The sequence below is a fragment of the Pseudopipra pipra genome, chromosome 1 (genome assembly GCF_036250125.1).
Source record: "Pseudopipra pipra isolate bDixPip1 chromosome 1, bDixPip1.hap1, whole genome shotgun sequence".
In the NCBI taxonomy this organism is placed as follows: domain Eukaryota; kingdom Metazoa; phylum Chordata; class Aves; order Passeriformes; family Pipridae; genus Pseudopipra; species Pseudopipra pipra.
The window spans coordinates 111284158-111305527 of record NC_087549.1 but is presented as its reverse complement, the minus strand read 5'-3'; the positions used below and the strand labels follow the sequence as shown (position 1 = coordinate 111305527).

General features: G+C 39.2%; 1 protein-coding gene across 4 annotated transcripts in view; it reads left to right on the top strand.

Moving 5' to 3' along the window:
• The window catches only part of TMEM108 (transmembrane protein 108), a 163037-nt gene that overhangs the window by 63857 nt on the left and 77810 nt on the right, over window positions 1-21370 (top strand). For 3 of the 4 annotated variants that reach the window (XM_064671417.1, XM_064671408.1, XM_064671424.1), the window contains one exon: window positions 12273-12354. In XM_064671417.1, the coding sequence (XP_064527487.1) occupies window positions 12315-12354 (40 nt within the window). In that variant the 5' untranslated portion in view covers window positions 12273-12314. Of the gene's footprint in view, window positions 1-12270; window positions 12355-15057; window positions 15123-21370 lie in introns of those variants that run through there. The other variant, XM_064671434.1, reaches the window with a different exon arrangement.

The following is a 21370-nucleotide window of genomic DNA, read 5'->3' as shown; positions in this document are numbered from 1 at the left end:
AGGGGCTCTTGTAGCAGAGAGAAGCTGCAGTTTTATTTGAAAATGATCCTTCATTATGTCCCTGGCTGGCCTCATTGCTCAATTGTGTGAGCTGATTTGGGGATGAGGTGAGAACCATGTGATATAATATACCCATAGCTGGGCATTTCCTGTCTTCCAGCCTTGCAGGACTGAACTCATGGCTCAAAAGTGCATTACACCCAAAAACGGCAACACATTTTCCCCAACTTTTTACAGCCTACAGAAGCAAAGCCATGGTGCAATCAAGAGGACATGGAGAAGGCAGTCTCTGTTTCCCTGGAAGACTTTTCTTTAGTAGGAAAAAAGAGGGATAGAAAGATAAAGAGATGGTTTTCAGATGCAAAATGGGAGTTAGGCTCTATTAGCTTTCACAGTGAGAGGGGAGTCTCACTGAAGTCTGTACCTGCAAAAATCCTGCTGTAATAATCCAGTGTCCACCTCTCCTGTGCTGTTCAGTACTTTACACAGGGCCATTCTTCACCATTTTCCTTCATCTGTTCATTTTCATATTCATTCGCATTGTGTTGGGAAAGAGTCACTGGAATTACTCTGGGTTTGCACTGGGCAACTCAGAACATGGTTTCACCCATCTCAGTTGCAATGTAACAAAAGAATATCTAACACCCCTAAAACTGTCCTCATCGCATTTTAGCTGAAGTGAGTTATTTAGGCAGATGTTTATTTATTAAATTCACCTATCAAACGTCCAGTCTTATTCTTTCCTTGCCTATGCTGTTTAGCTCTGCTAGAGGAAAAAAAAAAAAAAAGAATGACCTTCTTGAAATGATGGCCTTTGCTTGCACTATTTTATGAATCCTGAGCCAGGTGCTGTGTCTGTACTGAAATCTCCTGTCAGAGTCAGTGGGTTTTGCCTGAGGAAGAACTTCACAGTTCTAGGCAGTAAATGAGAGTTTTCACTAACCTATTAAAATAAACCGTGTGTCTCAACATAATCTTACTTGACAGCATGACGTGTTTTCAGATGCTGCTATTTCAGATTTCCCATTTTCTTTCTTATATATTTCCTTCTGGCTTACTTGCACCTCTATATAAGCAAGTGAACCTTTTGAGGGAGGGAAGATGAGTTCTTTAGCCAGTAGCAGTCTTGCTGGCTGCACAAAGTGAAAGGAAAAATAAGACACACAGTGATTGGCATGCTAAATCCTCTCTAAAGCTACAGACCTGTCATGTAGAGCTAAATCCCTGACAGTGCCAGGTTAGCATCTTGCCCTGTCATCTTACCCTAGCTCTCCTTCTTTTGCCTTCAGTCCCCATCTCTGAAGCCTAAAGTTGTAGATGTCACGTTGACACAGAGCAGGGCATTATTATTATTCAGAGCTGCGTAAAAAGTGAATTTACATTGAGTAAAACCAATAAGCCATGCTGCTCTGACATTTAATTTTCTTGGAAACTCTTCCTATTGAATCAGACAGCACTACATGCATTTTCAAATGAAATGCAGTGTTTGCACTACAGTAACCTTGTATGGACAAGAATGAATAATTTGGAGCCTATTTCTGCCACCTTCCTCCAAACCTAAATTTTTATGGAGCCATATTTCTGTTTGATGCCATGTAAAATTTTCATTTTATTCCCACCTGCTGTCTCAAAATGATGTACAAAATATTCTTCTATAAATGGGGTTGCTGTTAATGACTGGGTCACTGGTTGGTAATCTCCTTTCTGAGGCCACTTCTTCTTTTGACATCAAACCCTGGGGCTGAAAGTTGAGGATAAATAAATGGTGTCCCTAGACATGGTTATAATAAACTCTTGGATGAAATGTCAAGTCTACTCTTCTACTTTCCAGTGTTGTGTTGTTCAGCCCTCCAAAGCAGAGCAGTCATATTTCAGAGCGCACTTCATCTCCCTTCTCTTCCTACCATATTGAATGTCTGATTATAAAGGAGGTAGTAAATGGCTCTCTTAAAAAGAGGTTTAACCAGGGGGACGTAGGTCAAGACATCATCTTACTGTCTGTGCCATACGATTATGCATTTATGCATCCATCTATCCAAATCTGCCAGAGGTGTCTCTATTCTTAGAGCTGACGTTGTTATAATTTCATAGAAGAAGCTACTTCAGACAGACTTTGTCTTTGAAGTGATAGACTTCATTTCAAGATGAATGTGTGCTCTAAAATAGCCGAGCACAGGGAACTAGCAAACAGTTCAGTTGGGATTGCCCCTGAATTAACGCTTTGTTATGGGGGCAAGAGGATCTGGCAAAGCACATGAGGAGGTCTTAAAAAAACCCAACCTTTCATGTTTGTTTACTCAACTGATATTTTTACTAAAAATATCATTATAAGCTGTGTTGGGTTTTCTCGGAATTTATGCTCTGTTAAAAAAACTAACAATATGTGTTACTATTAAATACATTAATGCACCATTGAAACTGAATGGTTAAGAATTCAAAAGATGGTTATGTTTTCCTACTATGCTTTTTTCAACTATAATAAAATGTTTCTTTCAATCTTAGGTACTTATGTATGTCTATTATAACATGTCATTGTGAAATTAGATCCTTACGCTACACTTACATGTTATGATTTGAACTTGTTCAAAACATTCAATCCAAAACTGACATGGAAATATTCTTGAACATATATTTTGATGGGAAATTTGTTATGATTTTTTTTTTTTACTGAAAAGAAAAAGGGAAAATGCCATATGTGTTTATTAATTTTTTTCCTTTTTTCTTCTATTTTATTACCTTTTTTTACTGGTAGAGGCATGCTAGTATAAAAAGGGAAGAAAAGACCAACAGAAAACATGGCCATCATCTGCTACATATAGACATAAACAAATGTGTGCAATTCAAAGTTGCAATAATGAATGTAGTGCTTTTTAATTTTTTTGGCAGCTGAGATAGCTATGTTCTCCTTTATGTGATCTTGTTCAATACAGTAGAATGGGCCACGACCAAAATATGCAGGCGAGGCATTCTGACCTGATTGAAAGCTTTTGGTCCTCACTCATGTTCAGTTTTCAGAAATGCTGGATCTGTGGACTGGGCTCAGCATCTTGAGGAGTTAGGAGAGTGCTACGTTGCATCCTTCATTGGCAATTATTTCCTCTGTGCTTGATAAATTAGCTAAGGAGTTGAGAAACAAGGCGAAATGTGTGGGTCTTGGACTGGGATCTGCTGTACTTATCTGACATCAGGTCAGTGGAAATTCCCCTAGAGATGGGCCAAAACTTAATTAGTCTATCTTGATCTTTTTCTTCTTGTATATCCCTCAATCTTTTATTTGTTTAGCTAGGTAATTGTGGTGTTCACTAAAGAGACTCTTGCAGTTAAAATGTTATACTGAGATGTTTCCATCTCTACTACAGATTTCCTTTAAAGTCATCTGGGGCCCGTGTAACAGTGTTTTCAGGACTGCAATACAAGTATGTTTGACAGCACAGCACTTGCTTGCATTTTTGAATACATAAGCATCTTTGTGAAACTGGTATTTTGGCCTTGATTTCAGACACACAGAGCATGCATACTCCTCTTTGTTTACGGCTGATGCTTTCCATTCTTGAAAATTTGACCCAATCAATCAACCTTAGGAATACAGTACCATATTATAAGAGAGGGAAAATAGTACCTTCTGTTTTGCACTCTGTTTTTCCTCTCTACTTGAAATATTTGCATTTAATCAAGCTGAATAATGCGAAAAGCCTGATTTCAGCTGCTTCACAAAGGTACACCCTTTTCCAACTCTGGGTTTATTACAGTGCAGGCAAAGCTATTTGCTTGCCTGTTCTTTACATTAAGTCTTTTTTGTTGTATATCCTACACAATAGGAACAAGGGAACAGTTTAACACAGCTGCAGAGAAGTTAACCCCTAAACCTTTAGATCTGGAGAAAAGCTCTGGGTGGGATTCCTTTTACAGATGTTGGCATCCTCATTTTTGGTGTTAAGAGCTGAAATCAATTGACCTTCAGTCCTCTGAAAATCAATGGAGAGAAACAGCCCCACATAAGAAATGGGCCTTCACCTTCCAAAAGCGGTGGCATTTTAAACAGATCACAGACATCAGGCTTCAGAGGAGCCAATCTACTTGCTCTCTGCAGAGGGAGTTTAGGTGAGTAAATCAAATGTCAGCACCAACAGTGTGGACACCCTGAGGCAGGTGAGATGCCATGGGAGATCGTCTGGGGAAAACACACTATCACAAAAGTGATGTGGAAGTGGAGCTTGTTTCCACATCCATTCCCTGCTGTGTTTGAGAAGGGAGAACAAGATGTACTTTCTGTATTTTTCTAGAAGTTATGGAGATATCTTAACTAGCGTAGTTTTGTGTACCAGGAAAGTCTTTTAGCAGGAGAGCTTCCAATGATTATAAAGTTTTCCTGTCAAAGAGCAGACAATTTGCACTGCTGAATGCTTCCTGGGTGTAGTGCAGCCTGTGAAATTTTCATCATGAGCTTGGAACGAATATTAAAAGATTTTCTTTGGTTTTGCTCTCATAAGGTCCACAACAAAAATTTTGAAAAACTACACAACTTACTCTTAACTTTATCATTAAAAAAACCTGTCTTTCTTCAGTTAGCCAAAAGAGCATGTTTCAAGATGTGCAATAAAATTTCATCATCAAAGTTTCATATTCCCATATATTCATATATGTTGAGGGGATCACTTACTGTGACAGAGAATATTGCTAGGTGTCCACAGGGATTTCTCACGAGTATTTATCGTTGCATATTTTACATTCAACCATATACAAGTTTTAAAGTGCACACAAAAGTCTTCCCCTCTCCATCCCTAGCATGTATTAATGACCAAATTCTAATTCTCCCTACAGCTGCTAAGTCAGTTTGATCTTATCTGAGAAGATGTTATCTTCTCAGAGTGCTACAGAAATTAATGATGTAAAGGAAAGGCTTCTTCTTTTCTTGTTCTACAACTGGACAGACACACACACACGCACACAGAGTCATGTCTTTCCACCACTGGGAACAAGAAGCAACCAGAACGATTGTTTAGACTTCTCTCCCCCTGGAACTGCCTTAAAAATCTATCTTTTGTTAGTGGTAGATAATTAGAAACAAAGTCAAGAAACAGTCCAAGGCATTAGATAGCCAAAGGCAACAGCAGTTTTACTTGGCCTTTCCAGACTAAGTTCTTCCCCTGGCCATGGTCACCTACACATAAGGTTCTTCATGACCATCTATTTTTATGACAGTAAACCCCAACGGAGTAGGCCTTTCTTCCCTCTTCCTTTCATGAACATGCCCTAGGTCTGACATGTGAATAAAGGAAGATGATGAAGAATGAGTTATCTGTCAATGTCCTCTGCTCACCACGCTAATGACAGTAGCCTAGAGTTGTTCATGGGAACACTGCCACAGCTGGGAGGAGGCCTGTGGGAACACAATCGTTTGAACTGCTATGTTAGCAGAGATGGAGGATTGGGATTTCAACAGTTAATGATGAAGTAGGGAAACTGAGGAGAGGGAACAATTACTGACAGGGTTTCCTTGCATATTGACTCTGCTTTCTCTTGTGCTTTTCTTGGTTTGTATTTATCGTTGTGGTAATGGGCAGATGTGGATTCAAACATCAATACAAGAAAAACCACAGTCAGGCTCAGACCTAGTGGGGATTGTAGGTGCTCTGCATCTGGATTCAGAGAAGAGAGGCTTTGGAAGCGTTGGGGTTTTTTCTGGATGCTATGAGATTCTCTTCTTCTGAGTTCACGTCACCTAGGGTGCAAGTCTTGTATATAAAGAAAAGCATAGCAGTATATCTAGTTCAGTTCCTCCCTGACCATTCCTTATGCACATATGACAGGCCTGCACAACACCAGCAAGATTGGTTCTGATCAGCTGTGATATCCTGAGGGTAGACCCTACTCTTTAGAGACCTTATAAAAGCAAAGGGTGTACACTTTTGAGGATAATTGTGGAAGTAGATGTGAATTGCTCTTTCTTGGATTTGCAAAGAGAAATCTACTTCAAAAAGTGCTGAAAGATCTAAGTGGACATAAATATAAAAAATGCTGCACTCAGGATGTTATGAAAAAAGATGGTAACAGTGGTTTGCATGTTCCAAGCAGTGGAAAATAAATCACAGCAGCCAATGTGGCACATGTTGAACAAGAACACAGAATTTTTGCTTGGAGGAGTCTCATTGCTGCAAGTTAATCATCCTTTTATTAGCATGCCCTGAAGCTTTTTAGGATATAAATTTTCCAAAATAACATCTGGATCATGGAGTTAGGCCATTAAATTAAGAAATAAACTACGAGAACTTGAAAACACAAAGTTGTACTTGAGTCCTTTGTAGTCAAGAAGACTGCACCTGCTTCCTTTTAAGAGGCACACTGGAATATCCACTAAGTGAATAACCTGTGGGAAGCAGTGGATGGAGACCCTGCTGCTGGAATTTACACTGGGGCAGTAACTCCTGGGGCTAGTCCCATCTCTCTGAGTTGTAAGTGAGGAGCCTCTGCTGTTGCTGTCTTGTAGAAATTCATTGAACATCACAGGGCAATATGATATTTCAAGGACCAAGGCTGTGTTTTCTTGATAGGGGAGGCAAAAAAGATTGGAAATGGAAGTAGTTTTGGGTATGTCTGCTTTTTCTCTTTTGTTTTCTGCAGAATCAGAAATACTGGAGTTGAAAACTGTCTGTGATGTAGCTTTTTCTTCTTTCCAAAATGATCCATAGCAGATAGAAGGGACTCAGAATAACTTAATAATGTTCACGTGCTTCATGGGATGGGAATGGCATGTCTTTTGCCTGTCTCCTTTTTTCATTGCCATTCTTCAGCTTCTTTATTTCAGTCTCCTAGGTTTTGTTTGGCAGACAAAGAAAAAAAGTTCTTCATTGACTGTTAGCTTTGCCTCAGTGTGCATCTTCTGTTTTCTCTATTTCTCTTTAATTTACGATGTGGTTGACATTTTTTTTCCCAGCAGACATAATGTATGGCTGGGAGCTGTCAGCTCTTTTGGACTCTTTTGTCTTCCATTCATCATTATGTCTTCATTGTCCTCTTTAATTTAACTGTGATGTTGAGGGGATCGCTTACTGTGAAAGACAATATTGCTAGCTGTCCACAGGGATTTCATACATCTATTCATCATCCTGTGTAAGATAAACTGTATGTGAAATACTGTGCACTAAAAAGTGCAAAACTTTGAGTCCATTTCAGGCACCAGGTGCTTAACCAATATTTTCAAACACAGGTGGCTATGCATATGACACCTTTTCTGGACACAAGTATCCACTAATTTAACTGTTGAAGATGCGTCTTTCAGACTTGAAATTGATTTGACTACAAACTTGCACTATCTTTATTACTTTGTTTCAGAGTTTATCTGTAGGTACATCAGTGTGAATACAATATAGAAGTAAAACAAAAGTCATAGTTAGACCCTTATTTTCTGGTTTTCAGAGGAGAGACGGTGGATATTCAGAGCAATTGTGAATATACCCATTCACTTGGAGACCGAAATATGGATCTAGGAAATTAAGATTAAGAATCTCCAAGATCTGGTACATTTTTAACAGATAATTCCCTCAAATACTCAGAATAGCTTCAGACATTAAAGTTCCACATGTTTCAAAATTAGTATTTTGGAGAGGTGTACTCCCAAAAAAGCTCAGGGAAGTGTTGAAGAATGGATTGAGGATTATAAAATGGGTACAAAACTCAGATACTCACATTAGATTTTGCATTATTGGAGTTTAGCACACATTTTCCAAGTCAGTTTTTTTCCAAGACCACTTCTGTTTCTGCTCACTCTTCATATTTCTTTCCTTTTTTTTTTTATTTTTTTTAAGTAACAGTTTGTGTATTTAAAACAGGTGGCGATGCTCTGGTTTTACATTAATCTGCCCAAAGTCAGGAACTGGCTGTGTGTCTGCATTTTCCATCTGCATGTGCACAGCTCTGCTAATCTGTTAGTGCCTAAAATTGCATACTCAAATACCTAAGAGAAAATGGCTTGGTGAACCAGAGTGCTCTCAGCTACCAGCTGCTATATCTGTAAACTTTCTTGATTGTGATAAATAAATGTATTTATCACAGAATATCTGAAAAAGTTTTTCATAAGATGAAGACTATAAAACTCAGATACTTGCAGGGAAAGAACTTTTGTATTAGGTGTGCCCGCAGGGCCATAAGAGGGTACCGTGATGACTGGACATGGGTTGATACTCAGAAAAGAAGTTTCCTCTGCAGCTATTGAAATGTCTGATCATGAGACTTTGCTTTGTCTTCTTAGAGATACAGAAGATTTTCCATGATTGGAAGGTACTGAAATTAGTGTTGAAACTCTGGCAACTTGAGAAGCTGTTATGTACAACAGGTGTATATTTGTTATATAATCATAATAATTCAGCCCTTCGTTGCTGTCTCTCAGAAAAGTCATGGTAATAAGTGATTGGGTGATAAAAATGGCAGATGAAATTCCGTGATGATAATTGCAAAGTCACATCCACAGGCAAAAATTAGTCTAAGCTCTACATACCTGAGGATAGACTCCAGATGAGTTATTGTTGCTCAAGGATTTGTAGCAGGCACTCTTAGCTCAGCAGCAGTGACAAAGGAAGAGAGAATCATAGGCACAATTTGGAATGGAGTAGAAAAGGAATAGGAAATGTCGCTGTGCAGTATGAAAATCCAGGATACACTCAAGTTTTGATGGCTGCATGTAGCTTTATTCCCTACTCCTCAAATCTGAACTGGAAGGGATAATTACAGCTTAAAGCATGGCAATTATCAGATATAAGGTGTATCTTCTTAAGAAGCAAAAAGACAAGAGTTTCTCAGCCTTAAAAAGAGATTCTAAATGATCTAATGAAAGACTAAAGTTGCATGACGTGGAAGAGATAAATAAGGAATAATTATTCTCAAGTTAAAAAAATATGGCAGCTTAGGTACTGGAAATAGGGGTTGCTGGAGATAGAGCAAGTTATGCCAGAGTGTAAAGATTACTTTGCATTTATGTTGTTTCACGTATCATTTCCCTAATGTCCTGGCCATGTGTTCAAAAAGATAAATCTTCTAACTGAGGGCAACAGAAGAAGGTAGTTAAAGTGATAATCTTTGTTTCTTTTCCTATATGCACAGTAGTTCCTATTTCTTAGCACAGGGTAAATGACATTTAGTAGTCTTATCTAAATAAATGCCTACACTAAAGCATACCACTTATTTTAACCACAATACCAGAATCTATAAGCAAATGCCATTATACATTACAGGTAGCATTAATACAGAGATGGAAGAGAAATACAAAAAAATTGTGGTTCACAGCTTCAAACTGTATCACATCACAGTTGCCAAGCATAATTCAAATTATACAAAGTCAATAATGTGGATTTAGGGTTGCAATTTCAGATTCACCCTTTTTTCCATTGTATTTTTATGACTTCAGATGGGTCAATGTTTGTAAATCCTGCTTTGACACAAAAGCAGAGTCCTTGGGTATATGGAATCTGTATTGTCAGTGACTTATCTGGTTCTTGTCTTTTCCTGCATATATTTTTATTAATATCATAATGGATGCTAAGCATAGACTTCTTGTATATACATCTTTGAAGAGTGCTGTAATAGACTATATGATGTCTATTTGTACGTACAGACTGAAGTTTTTTACTATATGTGTTTTGTCATTTGGTAAATCTTAAGGAAAAAGAGGTAAACAGAAGTTCCTCAACAAGTTTTCATGATCAAATTATACATTAATCTAACTCTGATTCTAATTAAAAACTGTAAATTAATTCACAGGTGATTAATTTAGGAGAAACACCTTGCAAATACTGACATTTCTGCAAGTTACTCAGATGTTGTGAAGGTCCAGTTTTAAATGGAGAGGAAAGTGTGAGAGAATCCAAACACATGGCATTTGTGTACAGAAATTACTATGTGAAATAACTTAGCAAAATCCAAGCATCTTCTGTTACATAGCACAGGCAAGAAAAGTCACGATCCTTTTGAGGCTTCCACATAAAAGTTAAACATAGTTCTGTTTTCACAAACTCTGCAGCATTTATGCAGTTCAAAGGTGTTATTCTTTGTTTTGACTTGTTTGTCTTAACGTCTTCAAGACTGCATTTTAAATAAGCTCTGAAAGATTTATATAGGTGCATGTTAAAATGACTCAGAAATGTCCTCAGGAGTTCAGAAGATGAAAATATGTTGAACTGAAAACTAGAGGACACCACACACTATTTAATATTGAGCAGAGTCCTTTTAGGAGGATGATCTCAGTGTCCTGCCTTTGAATCTATAGCAAATGCTTTCTTACGGAATCAAGAGTTTAAATACTATGTAATCTTTGGGTGCTCAGTGAGACATTACTCACAGCAGTGCTTTGGGACTACATTTGCTTTTCACTTCTGATTTATGCATTTGTTTTCCTCACAATGTGAATAATTGATATCAGCATGATTGGGATTTATTTTTTCATAATATTTTTTAAACTGAGGTGAAAAAATATCCCCATCAAGTATTTGAAAATGGTATCTGAGAACGCATAAAATGTTATCGGTTACTCCCCTAGTGGGCAAAGACAGGGAGGTAGGGTGGTCACATATTTTTGCCACATCACATTTTCAGACATGCAAGAATTATGAGATTCCCATCTACAGCAAGGTAGTTTGGTCTAGAAGAAACAGAAAATGTCTAAAGACATAGAAAAGTTTCTCCAATTCCTGCAGTTCTAGCTGCAGCTCAGGCAACTGGTGGAGTATATCAGGAAGGGATATGACCTACAACAGCTGACTAACATGAAGCTAAAAAATGCCAGGACAAAGCTGCCCTCTGTGCTACCATTTCAACAGAGTTTGTCACCACTGAAATTTTGACTGGGAAAGGAGGGTGGACTTTCTCCTCATTGTACCTCTTGAGGGATGTGAAAAGGTGAGGCTCAGGAAGGAGATTCCAGCCCCATGTTCCCACCACAGCTGCCTGGTGGTGTCTGCACCTATCATTTTCTCCTCCAGTGAGGACCCTTTCTCCAAAGTATTTTTACTTTGACTGCTATGAGATTAATTTTATCAAGCCATAAGCACAAAATGAAAGTAATTTTCAGTGTGTTTATTTTGTATACTCCTGACAATTTATGCTCTTTTTGGCCATAGCTCTGCCCTTCGGTTCTGTTTAATATCTTTAATATCTTTATTGATGATTTAGATGAGAGCATTGAGCCCACCATTAGCAAATTTGCAAATGACACCAAGCTGAGGGGGAGTGTTGATCAGCTGGAAGGCAGGAGAGCTCTGCTGAGGGACCTGGACAGACTGGAGAGTTGGGCTGATTCCAGTGGGATGAGGTTCAACAAGGCCAAGTGCCGGGTCCTGCACTTCGGTCACAACAACTCCCTGCAGCGCTACAGGCTGGGGACAGAGTGGCTGGAGAGCAGCCAGGCAGAAAGGGACCTGGGAGTTTGGATTGACAGGAAGCTGAACATGAGCCAGGAGTGTGCCCAGGTGGCCAAGAAGGCCAGTGGCATCCTGGCCTGTATCAGGAACAGTGTGGCCAACAGGTTCAGGGAAGTGATTCTTCCCCTGTACTCAGCACTGGTGAGGCCACACCTGGAGTACTGTGTCCAGTTCTGGGCCCCTCAGTTCAGGAAGGCTATTGGGGTGCTGGAGCAGGTCCAGAAAAGAGCAACAAGGCTGGTGAAGGGACTCGAGCACAAGTCCTGTGAGGAGAGGCTGAGGGAGCTGGGGTTCAGCCTGGAGAAGAGGAGGCTCAGGGGAGACCTCATCACTCTCTACAACTACCTGAAGGGAGGTTGTAGCCGGATGGGGGTTGGTCTCTCCTCCCAGGCAACTATCAGTAAGACAAGAGGGCATGGTCTTAAACTGTGCCATAGGAGGTTTAGGTTGGATATTAGGAAGAAATTCTTTACAGAGAGGGTAATCAGGCATTGGAATGGGCTGCCCAGGAAAGTGGTGGATTCTCCGTCCCTGGAGGTTTTTAAGATGAGACTGGATGTGGCACTTAGTGCCATGGTCTAGTAACTGCGGTGGTAGTGGATCAAGGGTTGGACTTGATGATCTCTGAGGTCCTTTCCAACCTGGCTGATTCTATGCTTCTATGATTTTATAATTCTATGATTCACTGCCAAGATATTGGAGAGCATGGCTTACACAAGCAAAGTACTCTCAGGCAATTTCCCATTGCTTATCAATATCATTTTCCTGTGAAGCTTCATCTTACTTTGTAATCAACAGGTATAACAACACAGCGTATGTTTTGTAATAAATAATTTTCTTCTTCTCTTGATTTTTTCTTGACAGAATCATGAATAAACTGGCAGACCAGCAGGACCACATGATACCATGAAGAGAAGCTTACAGGTCCTCTGTTGCCAACTGTTTAGTAAGTAAATATTAATTTTTATTCTGTTAGAAAAGAACTATTCAAATCCTTACAGAAGATAGCAGTATTTATGCTGGGCACAATTCAAGAGAGTACTTAACCATGTGTCTTGCTTCAAGTACCTGGAGGAACCATATGGAAGTTAAATTATCCTGTTAATGGAAATATTTGGAAATGTATTAAAAATGAGTTGAAGTATCATCTGATTTTGCAGAGTTTTGTAAAAGACTAAAATTGATTTGTTGTGCCTTGCAACTGTGAACACTTTCAGAAAAATGAGATATAGAAAGAAAGGATGGTGGCTGGAAGAAATAATGCGATGTTTTTGTAATCATGTTTTTTGTCTAGTTCTCAGTGGACAAAAGGGATCCATCTCACTTGGCATGTCTGGTGGTGGTCACTCAATAAAAAGATCTGTGAGTGAGGGAATGGAGCTCTAGATTCACACAGACCTAAATTCTGTGTCACTTCCTGAGATGACAAGGATTTTTTATCTAGGTTTTGTCTTTCGGAAGAGTCCATCCAAGAGTCCAGCAAAAAGCCTCAGGTGAAATTTAGACTGTGTAGATGAGAACTGTCTCCCCTGTTCATGGAAGTAAGGCAAGGTTTTAGGTATATTGACACTGTTGGGACATTTCTGTAGACTGCCAGTTTCCAGTGTCAATATCAAAAGCAACAACTTTTCTTCAAAGTTTTAGAGATAAAATAAATTAATTTTATATAAGTGTAATCACTTGCTGTCATGTTTTGCAAGGGAAATTGCTAATTTTCAGTGAAAATGCAAGAAAAAAAGTTTTTTTAATGTTGTCTCTTCAATTCAGCAGAATTTCTTACTACATATTTTCATAGACAATTTTGTATGGATTTCTCTTATTCTGGTCCAAGCTAGGCAGAAACCACAAAATCATCCTTGTATGTGTGGAATGAGCAATACAAAGACTTTTAGTTTTATTGGCATGTGTGAAAATTAGGTCTAAGAAGTATTTTATGGACTGTTCTAGAAACCTTTTGCTTTGCTAGGTTGGCTGATGTTCCTGTTCTTACTTACAGCTTCTCCTATGACACAGGAGAAACAGAGCTGTATCTTCATGACTTTAGAGGGCAGACTCCAGAGGTGCATCCAAGGTTATTTTGTTTTCATGAGCATAAAGCTAGGCCAGATGTGCCTACAGGACCTGCCCAGCAGCACATCTTTGACTCCCAGACATTGGGTGCCTGGCTGGTGTGCAATGTGGGAAGAGCTCCTTAAGGAGGCTTATAACCAGAAACCCACTGACAGCAGTGGGGGCTGTGGTAGTTTTACCATAGCTAAGGACCAAGAATTCTTTGCTTCATTTTGACATGTTTCTGCGTGTTGAAATGTGACTTAATTCTAAAATTATCTCAGTTGCTGGACCAACATTGTAATAAAAATATGAAACTGAATTGTGTAAGTACATTTCTACCACCATTTAGGGAAAAGAAGGAAGGTATACTGTACATCCAGTCTATCACAATGTTGAGACTTTTTGTAACTATTTTTATTTTTTTTTTAATATTATGCTTTGTGGCTTGGCAGCATTCTCCATTGTTTTCCCTGCTGTTTTCAACTGTTTCAGGGTAATATGTTGAAGAGCTAGGCAGTAAACAGAGGGACACTGAAAATAAAGAGGGAAAGACTGAGAAAACTATATATATGTATACACAGACATATAGTATGAATATGCAGTGATATTGTGAACTCTGTGATGTAATTTGAAAAGGTGGATTCTGAACATACTGATTCTACTGACAGATAAACAAACTGCTTTATTTCTCTAAGTGCAGCAAAAATATGTAATAAATGTAGTTATCATTAACAAATGCAACAACTATATAACTATATAAGAGGTATTTTGGGCATCTAGAATGAGTGTTTTCACTGGTTGATTGGTTGGTTTATAAAAAGCCTGTGGCAAGATCCTCCAAGTTACTTAAACTCTGTTAAATCAGTTTTATTTTAGGTGCACTGAGGTGTGTTACCTAAGCTCACTTTTTCCCCAGTTACACCACAATGCTAAAAACAAACTCCAGAGAGTGCATTCTGTCCAAGGAAGAGGAAATTACTTTAATGTGTTTCCTGTAACTGTTCTTTATGCTATAAGAAGGGCCTGCAGCATGGTCTTCTGTGTTTCATTTGCACAAAAGGGGGAATATTGCTGCTACTATATAGCGGAAAAAAAAAAAAGGCAAACCTTCAGAGAAAGTATCAAAAGAGGATATTCTACTTCAGGCTGATTCACCAATGTCCTTCACCTGCCTGCCTTCCTCATCTGCAACTGCAACAAGTGGGTCTGTGGTGCTGCCTTGAAAATGTGGCAGTGTTTTCATATTGTCTGCTGTGGTGCGAGTGATTAATCGAGGCTTAAGGCTACAGAGAGAAGTGCCCTGTGTATGTATTCTTGTGAATACATACATAGGGCATACGTAAACATGCAAAAACACGCTGGAACAAAATGGTGGGTTTTGTAGAAACAGTGATCAGCTGGAGAGACAAAACTCTGTGTGTGCTTGTGAGTGTTCCTGTGGCTTAGAAATGTAGGAAGAAGCCGTTTCATCTCCAAACTGGCGTGTCGTTACGAGGCTTATCACATTTTTGCTCGAGTCTCAGCTGTGCTACTGTAGTGGCTACACTCATCTGTGTATTCGTTTCCACCTCTGTTCATCTGTGCTGTGTTTGTGCAGTGTCTGAGACAGTGGGACCCTTGTACTCATGAGGGCTGCCGGGCTTTGGGGCTGGAAGAAAAGACGTAAGTAGATATTGGTTTGTTTTACAGACAGTGGGATTTGTTAGCTGTATTTTTAAAAATTACACTCATTTATAAGTAAGATTTTGATTGTAGCTTGCATCTTTTTTTGGTGAATTTTAGATGAGTTACGTAATCATTCTATTGCCATCCGTACTCTTTTGCCGTGCTTTCCAAAAAGAGCACATTCCACCCATTTATGCTGATCAAGAATAGCATGTGAAAATGGCACTAACAACAGCTCCCCTTTTGAATATGGCTGTAACTGGCTTGAATCTGCTCCCAGTTGTCAAGAGACAGGCTTCGTAAAAATTGTAGTGCTACATTTGGCCCCAGACAGGGGCTCTGGGCAATGCTACTTTACCTCTAGTCATTCATAATTTATGAATAAGTAATTAAATGTGTGATGTAACTATAAAGAAGTAGTGCTTTCAAACTGTATCTTCGAAGATTCTATTTAATCTGAAATCTCTTGAGACATTAAAAAAAAAACCACATAAAAAGACTAAACCAAAAAATTTGGAAGAGGCTTCTTAGTAAGAGCTCTTTGAAGTCAGAAGCTATATTCAGCTGATGAGGACCAATTAAAGCAAAACATGTGTCCACAATTTGCTGCCATTTGTTCTAGACACATCTTTATGGATGAAGTTTGTTGCCTCTGTAATGATGAAGATGCAAATGCCTTACCCATGAGGCTGAGCGATCTCCATTTTTTATAAAGACCTAATGTGGTGATTTAAGCCCTACAGCATGAGCCACAATATGTCTGCATTTTCTGTAATAAAACATGCACACTATAATTTGCCATGCGTGCACTGTTCACTAATGGCTTCCAAGTTGCATATAAGCTAGAGAAAAATGTGGCGACAGGTAACTGGTGAAAGCTCTTGGCACACAATTTGTATACAGGACTTTCTTCTTCAGCCATTATTTTCCTGAACAAATGGAAGGGCTTTTATTACAGAACTAAGGTCTGTATGAGGACCTGTCACCGTAGCATCTGAAATAAACACCAATCTGGGTGTTTCTTCATGCCATTATCACTTAGTGCATTCCCAAGTATCACTCTTTCATCTCTGAAACCTGGCACAATGCCCAGTAGTATCAATAGAAAGAGCTTCCTATCTGCAAGTGTGTACCACTCACTGTGGTAAAATGAGCAAAAATGGCTGTGAGTGGCTGTGCCTTATAACACAGGCTGTCACAAATCTGGTTTCCACTTGCTCCCCTTCCTCTGTTTTAACTGGCAGCTTGGCTGCCTTTCAGTTAAGTCTCTCACAATGCAGTTCATCCTGTAGAAAGGGTGAGCACAAGCCAGCACTCCATTCAAATATGAAGTAAGTCGGAGGGCTGGTCCCTTTTTTCGTAAATATTTGATGAGCAACATGAGTTTGTCAAATTCCTATGTAAGAAAAGACCCAGTTCTCAGTGCCTTCTGAAAGGTGTTGAGCAGCACTATCTCCTAATGCCTCTTGCATCTAATAGGAACCCACACCCACCCACTCCTTTTTCTATTGCCAAGTGCTGTCTGTGAATAATTACGTGTTATTAATAAGATGGCATGCACTGATGGCTCGTCTATGCAATTATACACGGCTCATTTAAAGCGAGTGAAGAGGCATGGTAACTACAAAAAAGACTACTGCCAGAAGCAGAGGAATAACCTGTTCTCTGCTCACGGTAGTAGATAAGACATGAAGAAATGGATTTATAGAGCAGGTAGCTTGACACTAGACATCAGGCAAGCATGCTTTAGCAGGTTAGGATATTGAAATGGTAGAACAGGCTAATCAGGAGGATTTAAGTCTGGCACGGAAGCACCGAATGGAAAAAAAAAAACATCTCTCAAGGGAGACAGAGGTCATCTAGATGAATTCAAAAGCTCCCATCAAACCCTCCGATCCTGTGACCAGTAGGTACTGTGTCCTTAGTGCAAATGAGCCTGCTTGCTTCCACAGAGGGCTCTCAGCTTGCACAAGCCATGTATAATTAATCCATGCACTAGAAACATAGAGCTGACGTGAGCTTAAAGGTACTTGGGATCACTTGATACAGATCAGCGGAGAGTGTCTGCCTATCATTCACAAGGACTCACAGAGAGAAAAGAAAACAATGTTTTTGTTGTGCGCTGTTAGACTAGTAGGTATAGCCTGAGCAAAGACAACAGCAGGGAGTGGTTATCCAGTAACAGATTCCATCTGGTTTGCTTAAAAATTAGAAAGGTAAACAGCCTCTGGCTATGCAGTGTATCGTGTACAGAGCTTTTTGGGATACTCACTGGGCTGAGGCATTTGTATTTGAGAGTCACATGGCTTGGTAACAGCCTGCCCATCGGGCAGCTCACAGCAAGCAGTCCATCAACACTTCCTTTTCCCAGAATTCAATTAAAGGTTGTTGCTTCGGTTTCTCAGCAAAAACTGCCTTCTTGAAAGAAGCTGCAACCTTCCATTTTGTGATCCTGTCCTGGAAAACAGACCTTTTTAAAGAGGGCTATAAAAGCAAACCAATGCACCTTGTAAAGAAACTAAATAGAATATGCATTTTCTTATCAGATGTAGGCTCCAGTGTCCTTGATGTGCCCTTTAGTGAGATTTCAGCTGCATGCACATACAAGAGAAAGGGTTCCTGCTTGCTGCCTAGATAAGCACAACTCAGTGAATTGGATGGCTGTTGTCATTCCAAACCTGAGATTGTTCCCATGAGTAGCTCTCAGTGTTTATTTTAAATTCACTGGTTCCATGAACATTCATGCCCTTAAAGGCATTACGAGTCGATAGCATTTCACAGATAGCATGAACTCTTTAACGAGTTTGAGGTACATCTGTTGGGGAAGTACATCTATTGCTCTGTTTTGCCAAGAGCAGATATAAATTTAGGACATAGCAACCCACTCAAACAACTATCATATTGTGAAAAGTTCTCCACTTTTCTTGCAGATTTGTTGAAACACAGAAAGATGTGGAATAGGCCTGGTGCTGTAGAATTTCAAGTCATGGTTTAAGTCCTTGACACTGAATTTGGGGTAAAAAGCCAACAGACAATTACAATATTATATTTGCTCTTTCTACTGGCAAACAAGCAATTCCTGCTTTTGCACATGTAATTTGATAGTCTGAGTATGTTCTTGGCATTAAGCACCTTCAAATTTATACTGGTACTTATTTGCACTAGAACCCTGTAGATTTTTCAAAATTAATGAGAACATGGATAACTTCACAGTATTTATATTCATCAAGCATTCACACACCACCTGTGTGACATTCTGGTAACAATGTCCATGATCATTATGCTAGAAAACCAAAAGATATCAAATAAATATATATATGTATGTTTATCCAAACTGAAAAATGCTGCAAGGATTTGGTTTTAAAATTCCTTACCGCCTTGTTAAAACAATAATCTCATATGTCAAAAATTAATCCACAATATTATTTCCAACTGATGTTCGGAATTATTTGAGTTTTGGACCTGAAATGATCCCCATTGTACAACAGTGTGTCTATCTAATCTATTTTAGATTTGATGCTCTTTGCCTCACGCCTTGAGAGAGAGGTTTTAGGGGGAGAGTGAATAGGCAGCAGTACAAATGTGACTTTTCTCTCTTTTCCCCTTCAACCATCTCTAATAGAAATGAAACTTCAGGAACAAAGACTTATCAGCTTGTGCAATTTCATGTGTGTGTCTTTGACACTCAGCATCGAGTGGAGGAAGAAGTGTTACTGATATGCAGGCAAGAGCCTAGCAACCATGAAATATTGGTCCTGCTGAGTTCAGTAGCAAAACTCCCATCGACTTTAGCAGGATTGGGATTTTATTCCCAGCCTTCATGTTCCCAACTTGCTTTGATATGTTGCAATATAAAACAAGAATATCCTGTCAAACATTTATTTCTTTCCCCAAGCCTTCTTTTCTTCCCATCTGTGCCTAAGAGACATTGGTGTGGTTTTGACAATATTGCAAGCAAGCCCTACTCCAGCAAAGGCAGTTAAATATGTAAATTGAGTTCTCAGCCCCAGGCAGACTGTGCCACTAGCCATAGGCTTCAATCGCCATTGGACTGCATTCCAATAATTCGAAATAAGAAAATTTATATGTCAACAGGCACGCTGGGGTCTGAGGTCCATGAACTATCCAATGCCTGTGACAGTGTTCCTGTGAGAAAGACAGAAAAATTGCTCTTAGATACTTAATATACATTGTTATCTGATATTACCCCATGTGTGAACTGCCATGAATGAGGACATGTACCACTGGTATCAGTAACAGCAATATTTATACTGAAATATATTAATTATACTATATTTAAACATTTTCCCATGTTTAGGTGCTGAAACTTTTTTATGTTAAAAGTATCTTTGACTTTTGGCAAAGCCTTTGAACTTTTCTCCCTCCAGCTTCCCCTTGGCATGCTACATCCCATTATTTTTGAGCAAGGGAGACCTAACTGTGGAGATTATTGCAGCTATGATCACTCATGTATGTGTCCATTGTAGCTCACTACAGGCTGCGTAAATAATTTACAAGAAATACTTATAAAACCAAGCTCATTGCAGGCTGTGGAAACAGTTCAGAAGAAATACACATAAATCAAAGTGTCATCCAACTCGGCGGCACGTGCTGGGTATTATCCCTATCTGTTCTCTAAATAGAAAATATATGGATGTCCTCTGTGGTTCTACAAAAAATCTCCAAAGCACTTGAGCATATGCCAAAATTTAAGCACATGCAACTCAGTGAAAGGATTCAAAACTCTACCTGCAAAGAAAACTTGCTTTGAAGTGTCATCTAAGTTATCCTTTGGAATAAGGCCATTGCTTCTTGAAGCAGTGCATCCAGCTGGTCTTTATTTTGAAAACAGGCATCTGCAAAACTTCCTTTACAAGTCAAGGCCTATACATAATTGTTATGAATGTATTGTTTTGTAGTACACTATTGGTTTAAACTATGCATATCCTCTAATGCCTGAAACCTCAAGGGCAGGATGTGCTCCCGAGGTCTGGAAAAAGCCCATAGTCTCCTTTCACATGATTTTATTCCCCACATTATTCTTGGATAAAAGGAAGATGTTTGTTATGTATTCTACAAAAGATGTTTGAAAAGTGACCTTGGCAGGAAAAATACTCTACCCCTGCTATAGTAACTTAAAGCCATTCCTCTACTAGGTTCACAAAAGGTTCTGGAAATGAGGAAAGTTTATAGCATGTCACATCCCTTCAGCTAGAGAAGGCAAGGAAACCTTGCCTTCTTAGGCCCTTTCCTTGGGGTGGAGGTGCAGGGTCTCCAGCAGACTCAGCAGCTGGTGAATCTCTTCTGATGTGCACCACGAGTGCCCAGGAGGAACCCACCGTTCCAGGTTTTGGAGGAACAGTGTAGTGTAACCCTGCCATCACTGAGCTTTTCTGCTGCAGTATGATGACAACAGGATTCTTGAGCTAGTCTTGGCAGTCAAGACCAAGCTTCTGTCATATCCAGGGCCAAGGACAGGATTTCTGGGGCCAGGTTTTCCAAATCAGCAATGCTTAATAACTAATTTTGGCACTCAGTGAATTTTCCTAAGTACCTAAGCAGATTAACCTGTGTTCTTCCCAGTGGGTAAGTAGGAAACTTCTGCAGGTGCCTTTAGGAAATGCACTAGGCACGTCTCTGATACAGAATGCCAAGATACTTTGGAAAATCGAATCCCTTTTCCTTGAATGTAAGGGAGCAGACTTTCTTTCAAAACTATGTAATACTGTGCAGAGCATAAATATTTTGCTTTAGAATTAATGAATATTAATCAGTGCTTGCTAAGACCAGGTTATAAGGAAAGGAAAAAATAAAGAAGAGGCATGGAAGGAAGCAACACGGGGGTGGGTAGAGAGATGGCCTCATAATAAATTCCTCATAATAAAGCAGATACATTAATTTCTTATTGATGGTATAATTGCAATCTTTAAATGTATTTCATATACCCACTGAAACACTTGTGCTGATCAGATTTATTGCATATTCTGTATTCATTATACTGTTGTTCCTAACTCTCTACTGCAGGTACATGTAAATATCTTTCAAGCTACTGCCATCGTCAGTAGAAAGACGTGTGTGTTCTGGCAGAATAAAGCATGCTCTGCATTAGAAAGCTAAAATATTCCTTACATGGAAATGTTCAGACCCCCCACAACAAACTTTATCTCACTGAGATCTTTAACACATGTACATTCCTTATTGCTAGAAAAGGAATTAGCAATTCCCTCTCATCCCTAAAGAATATT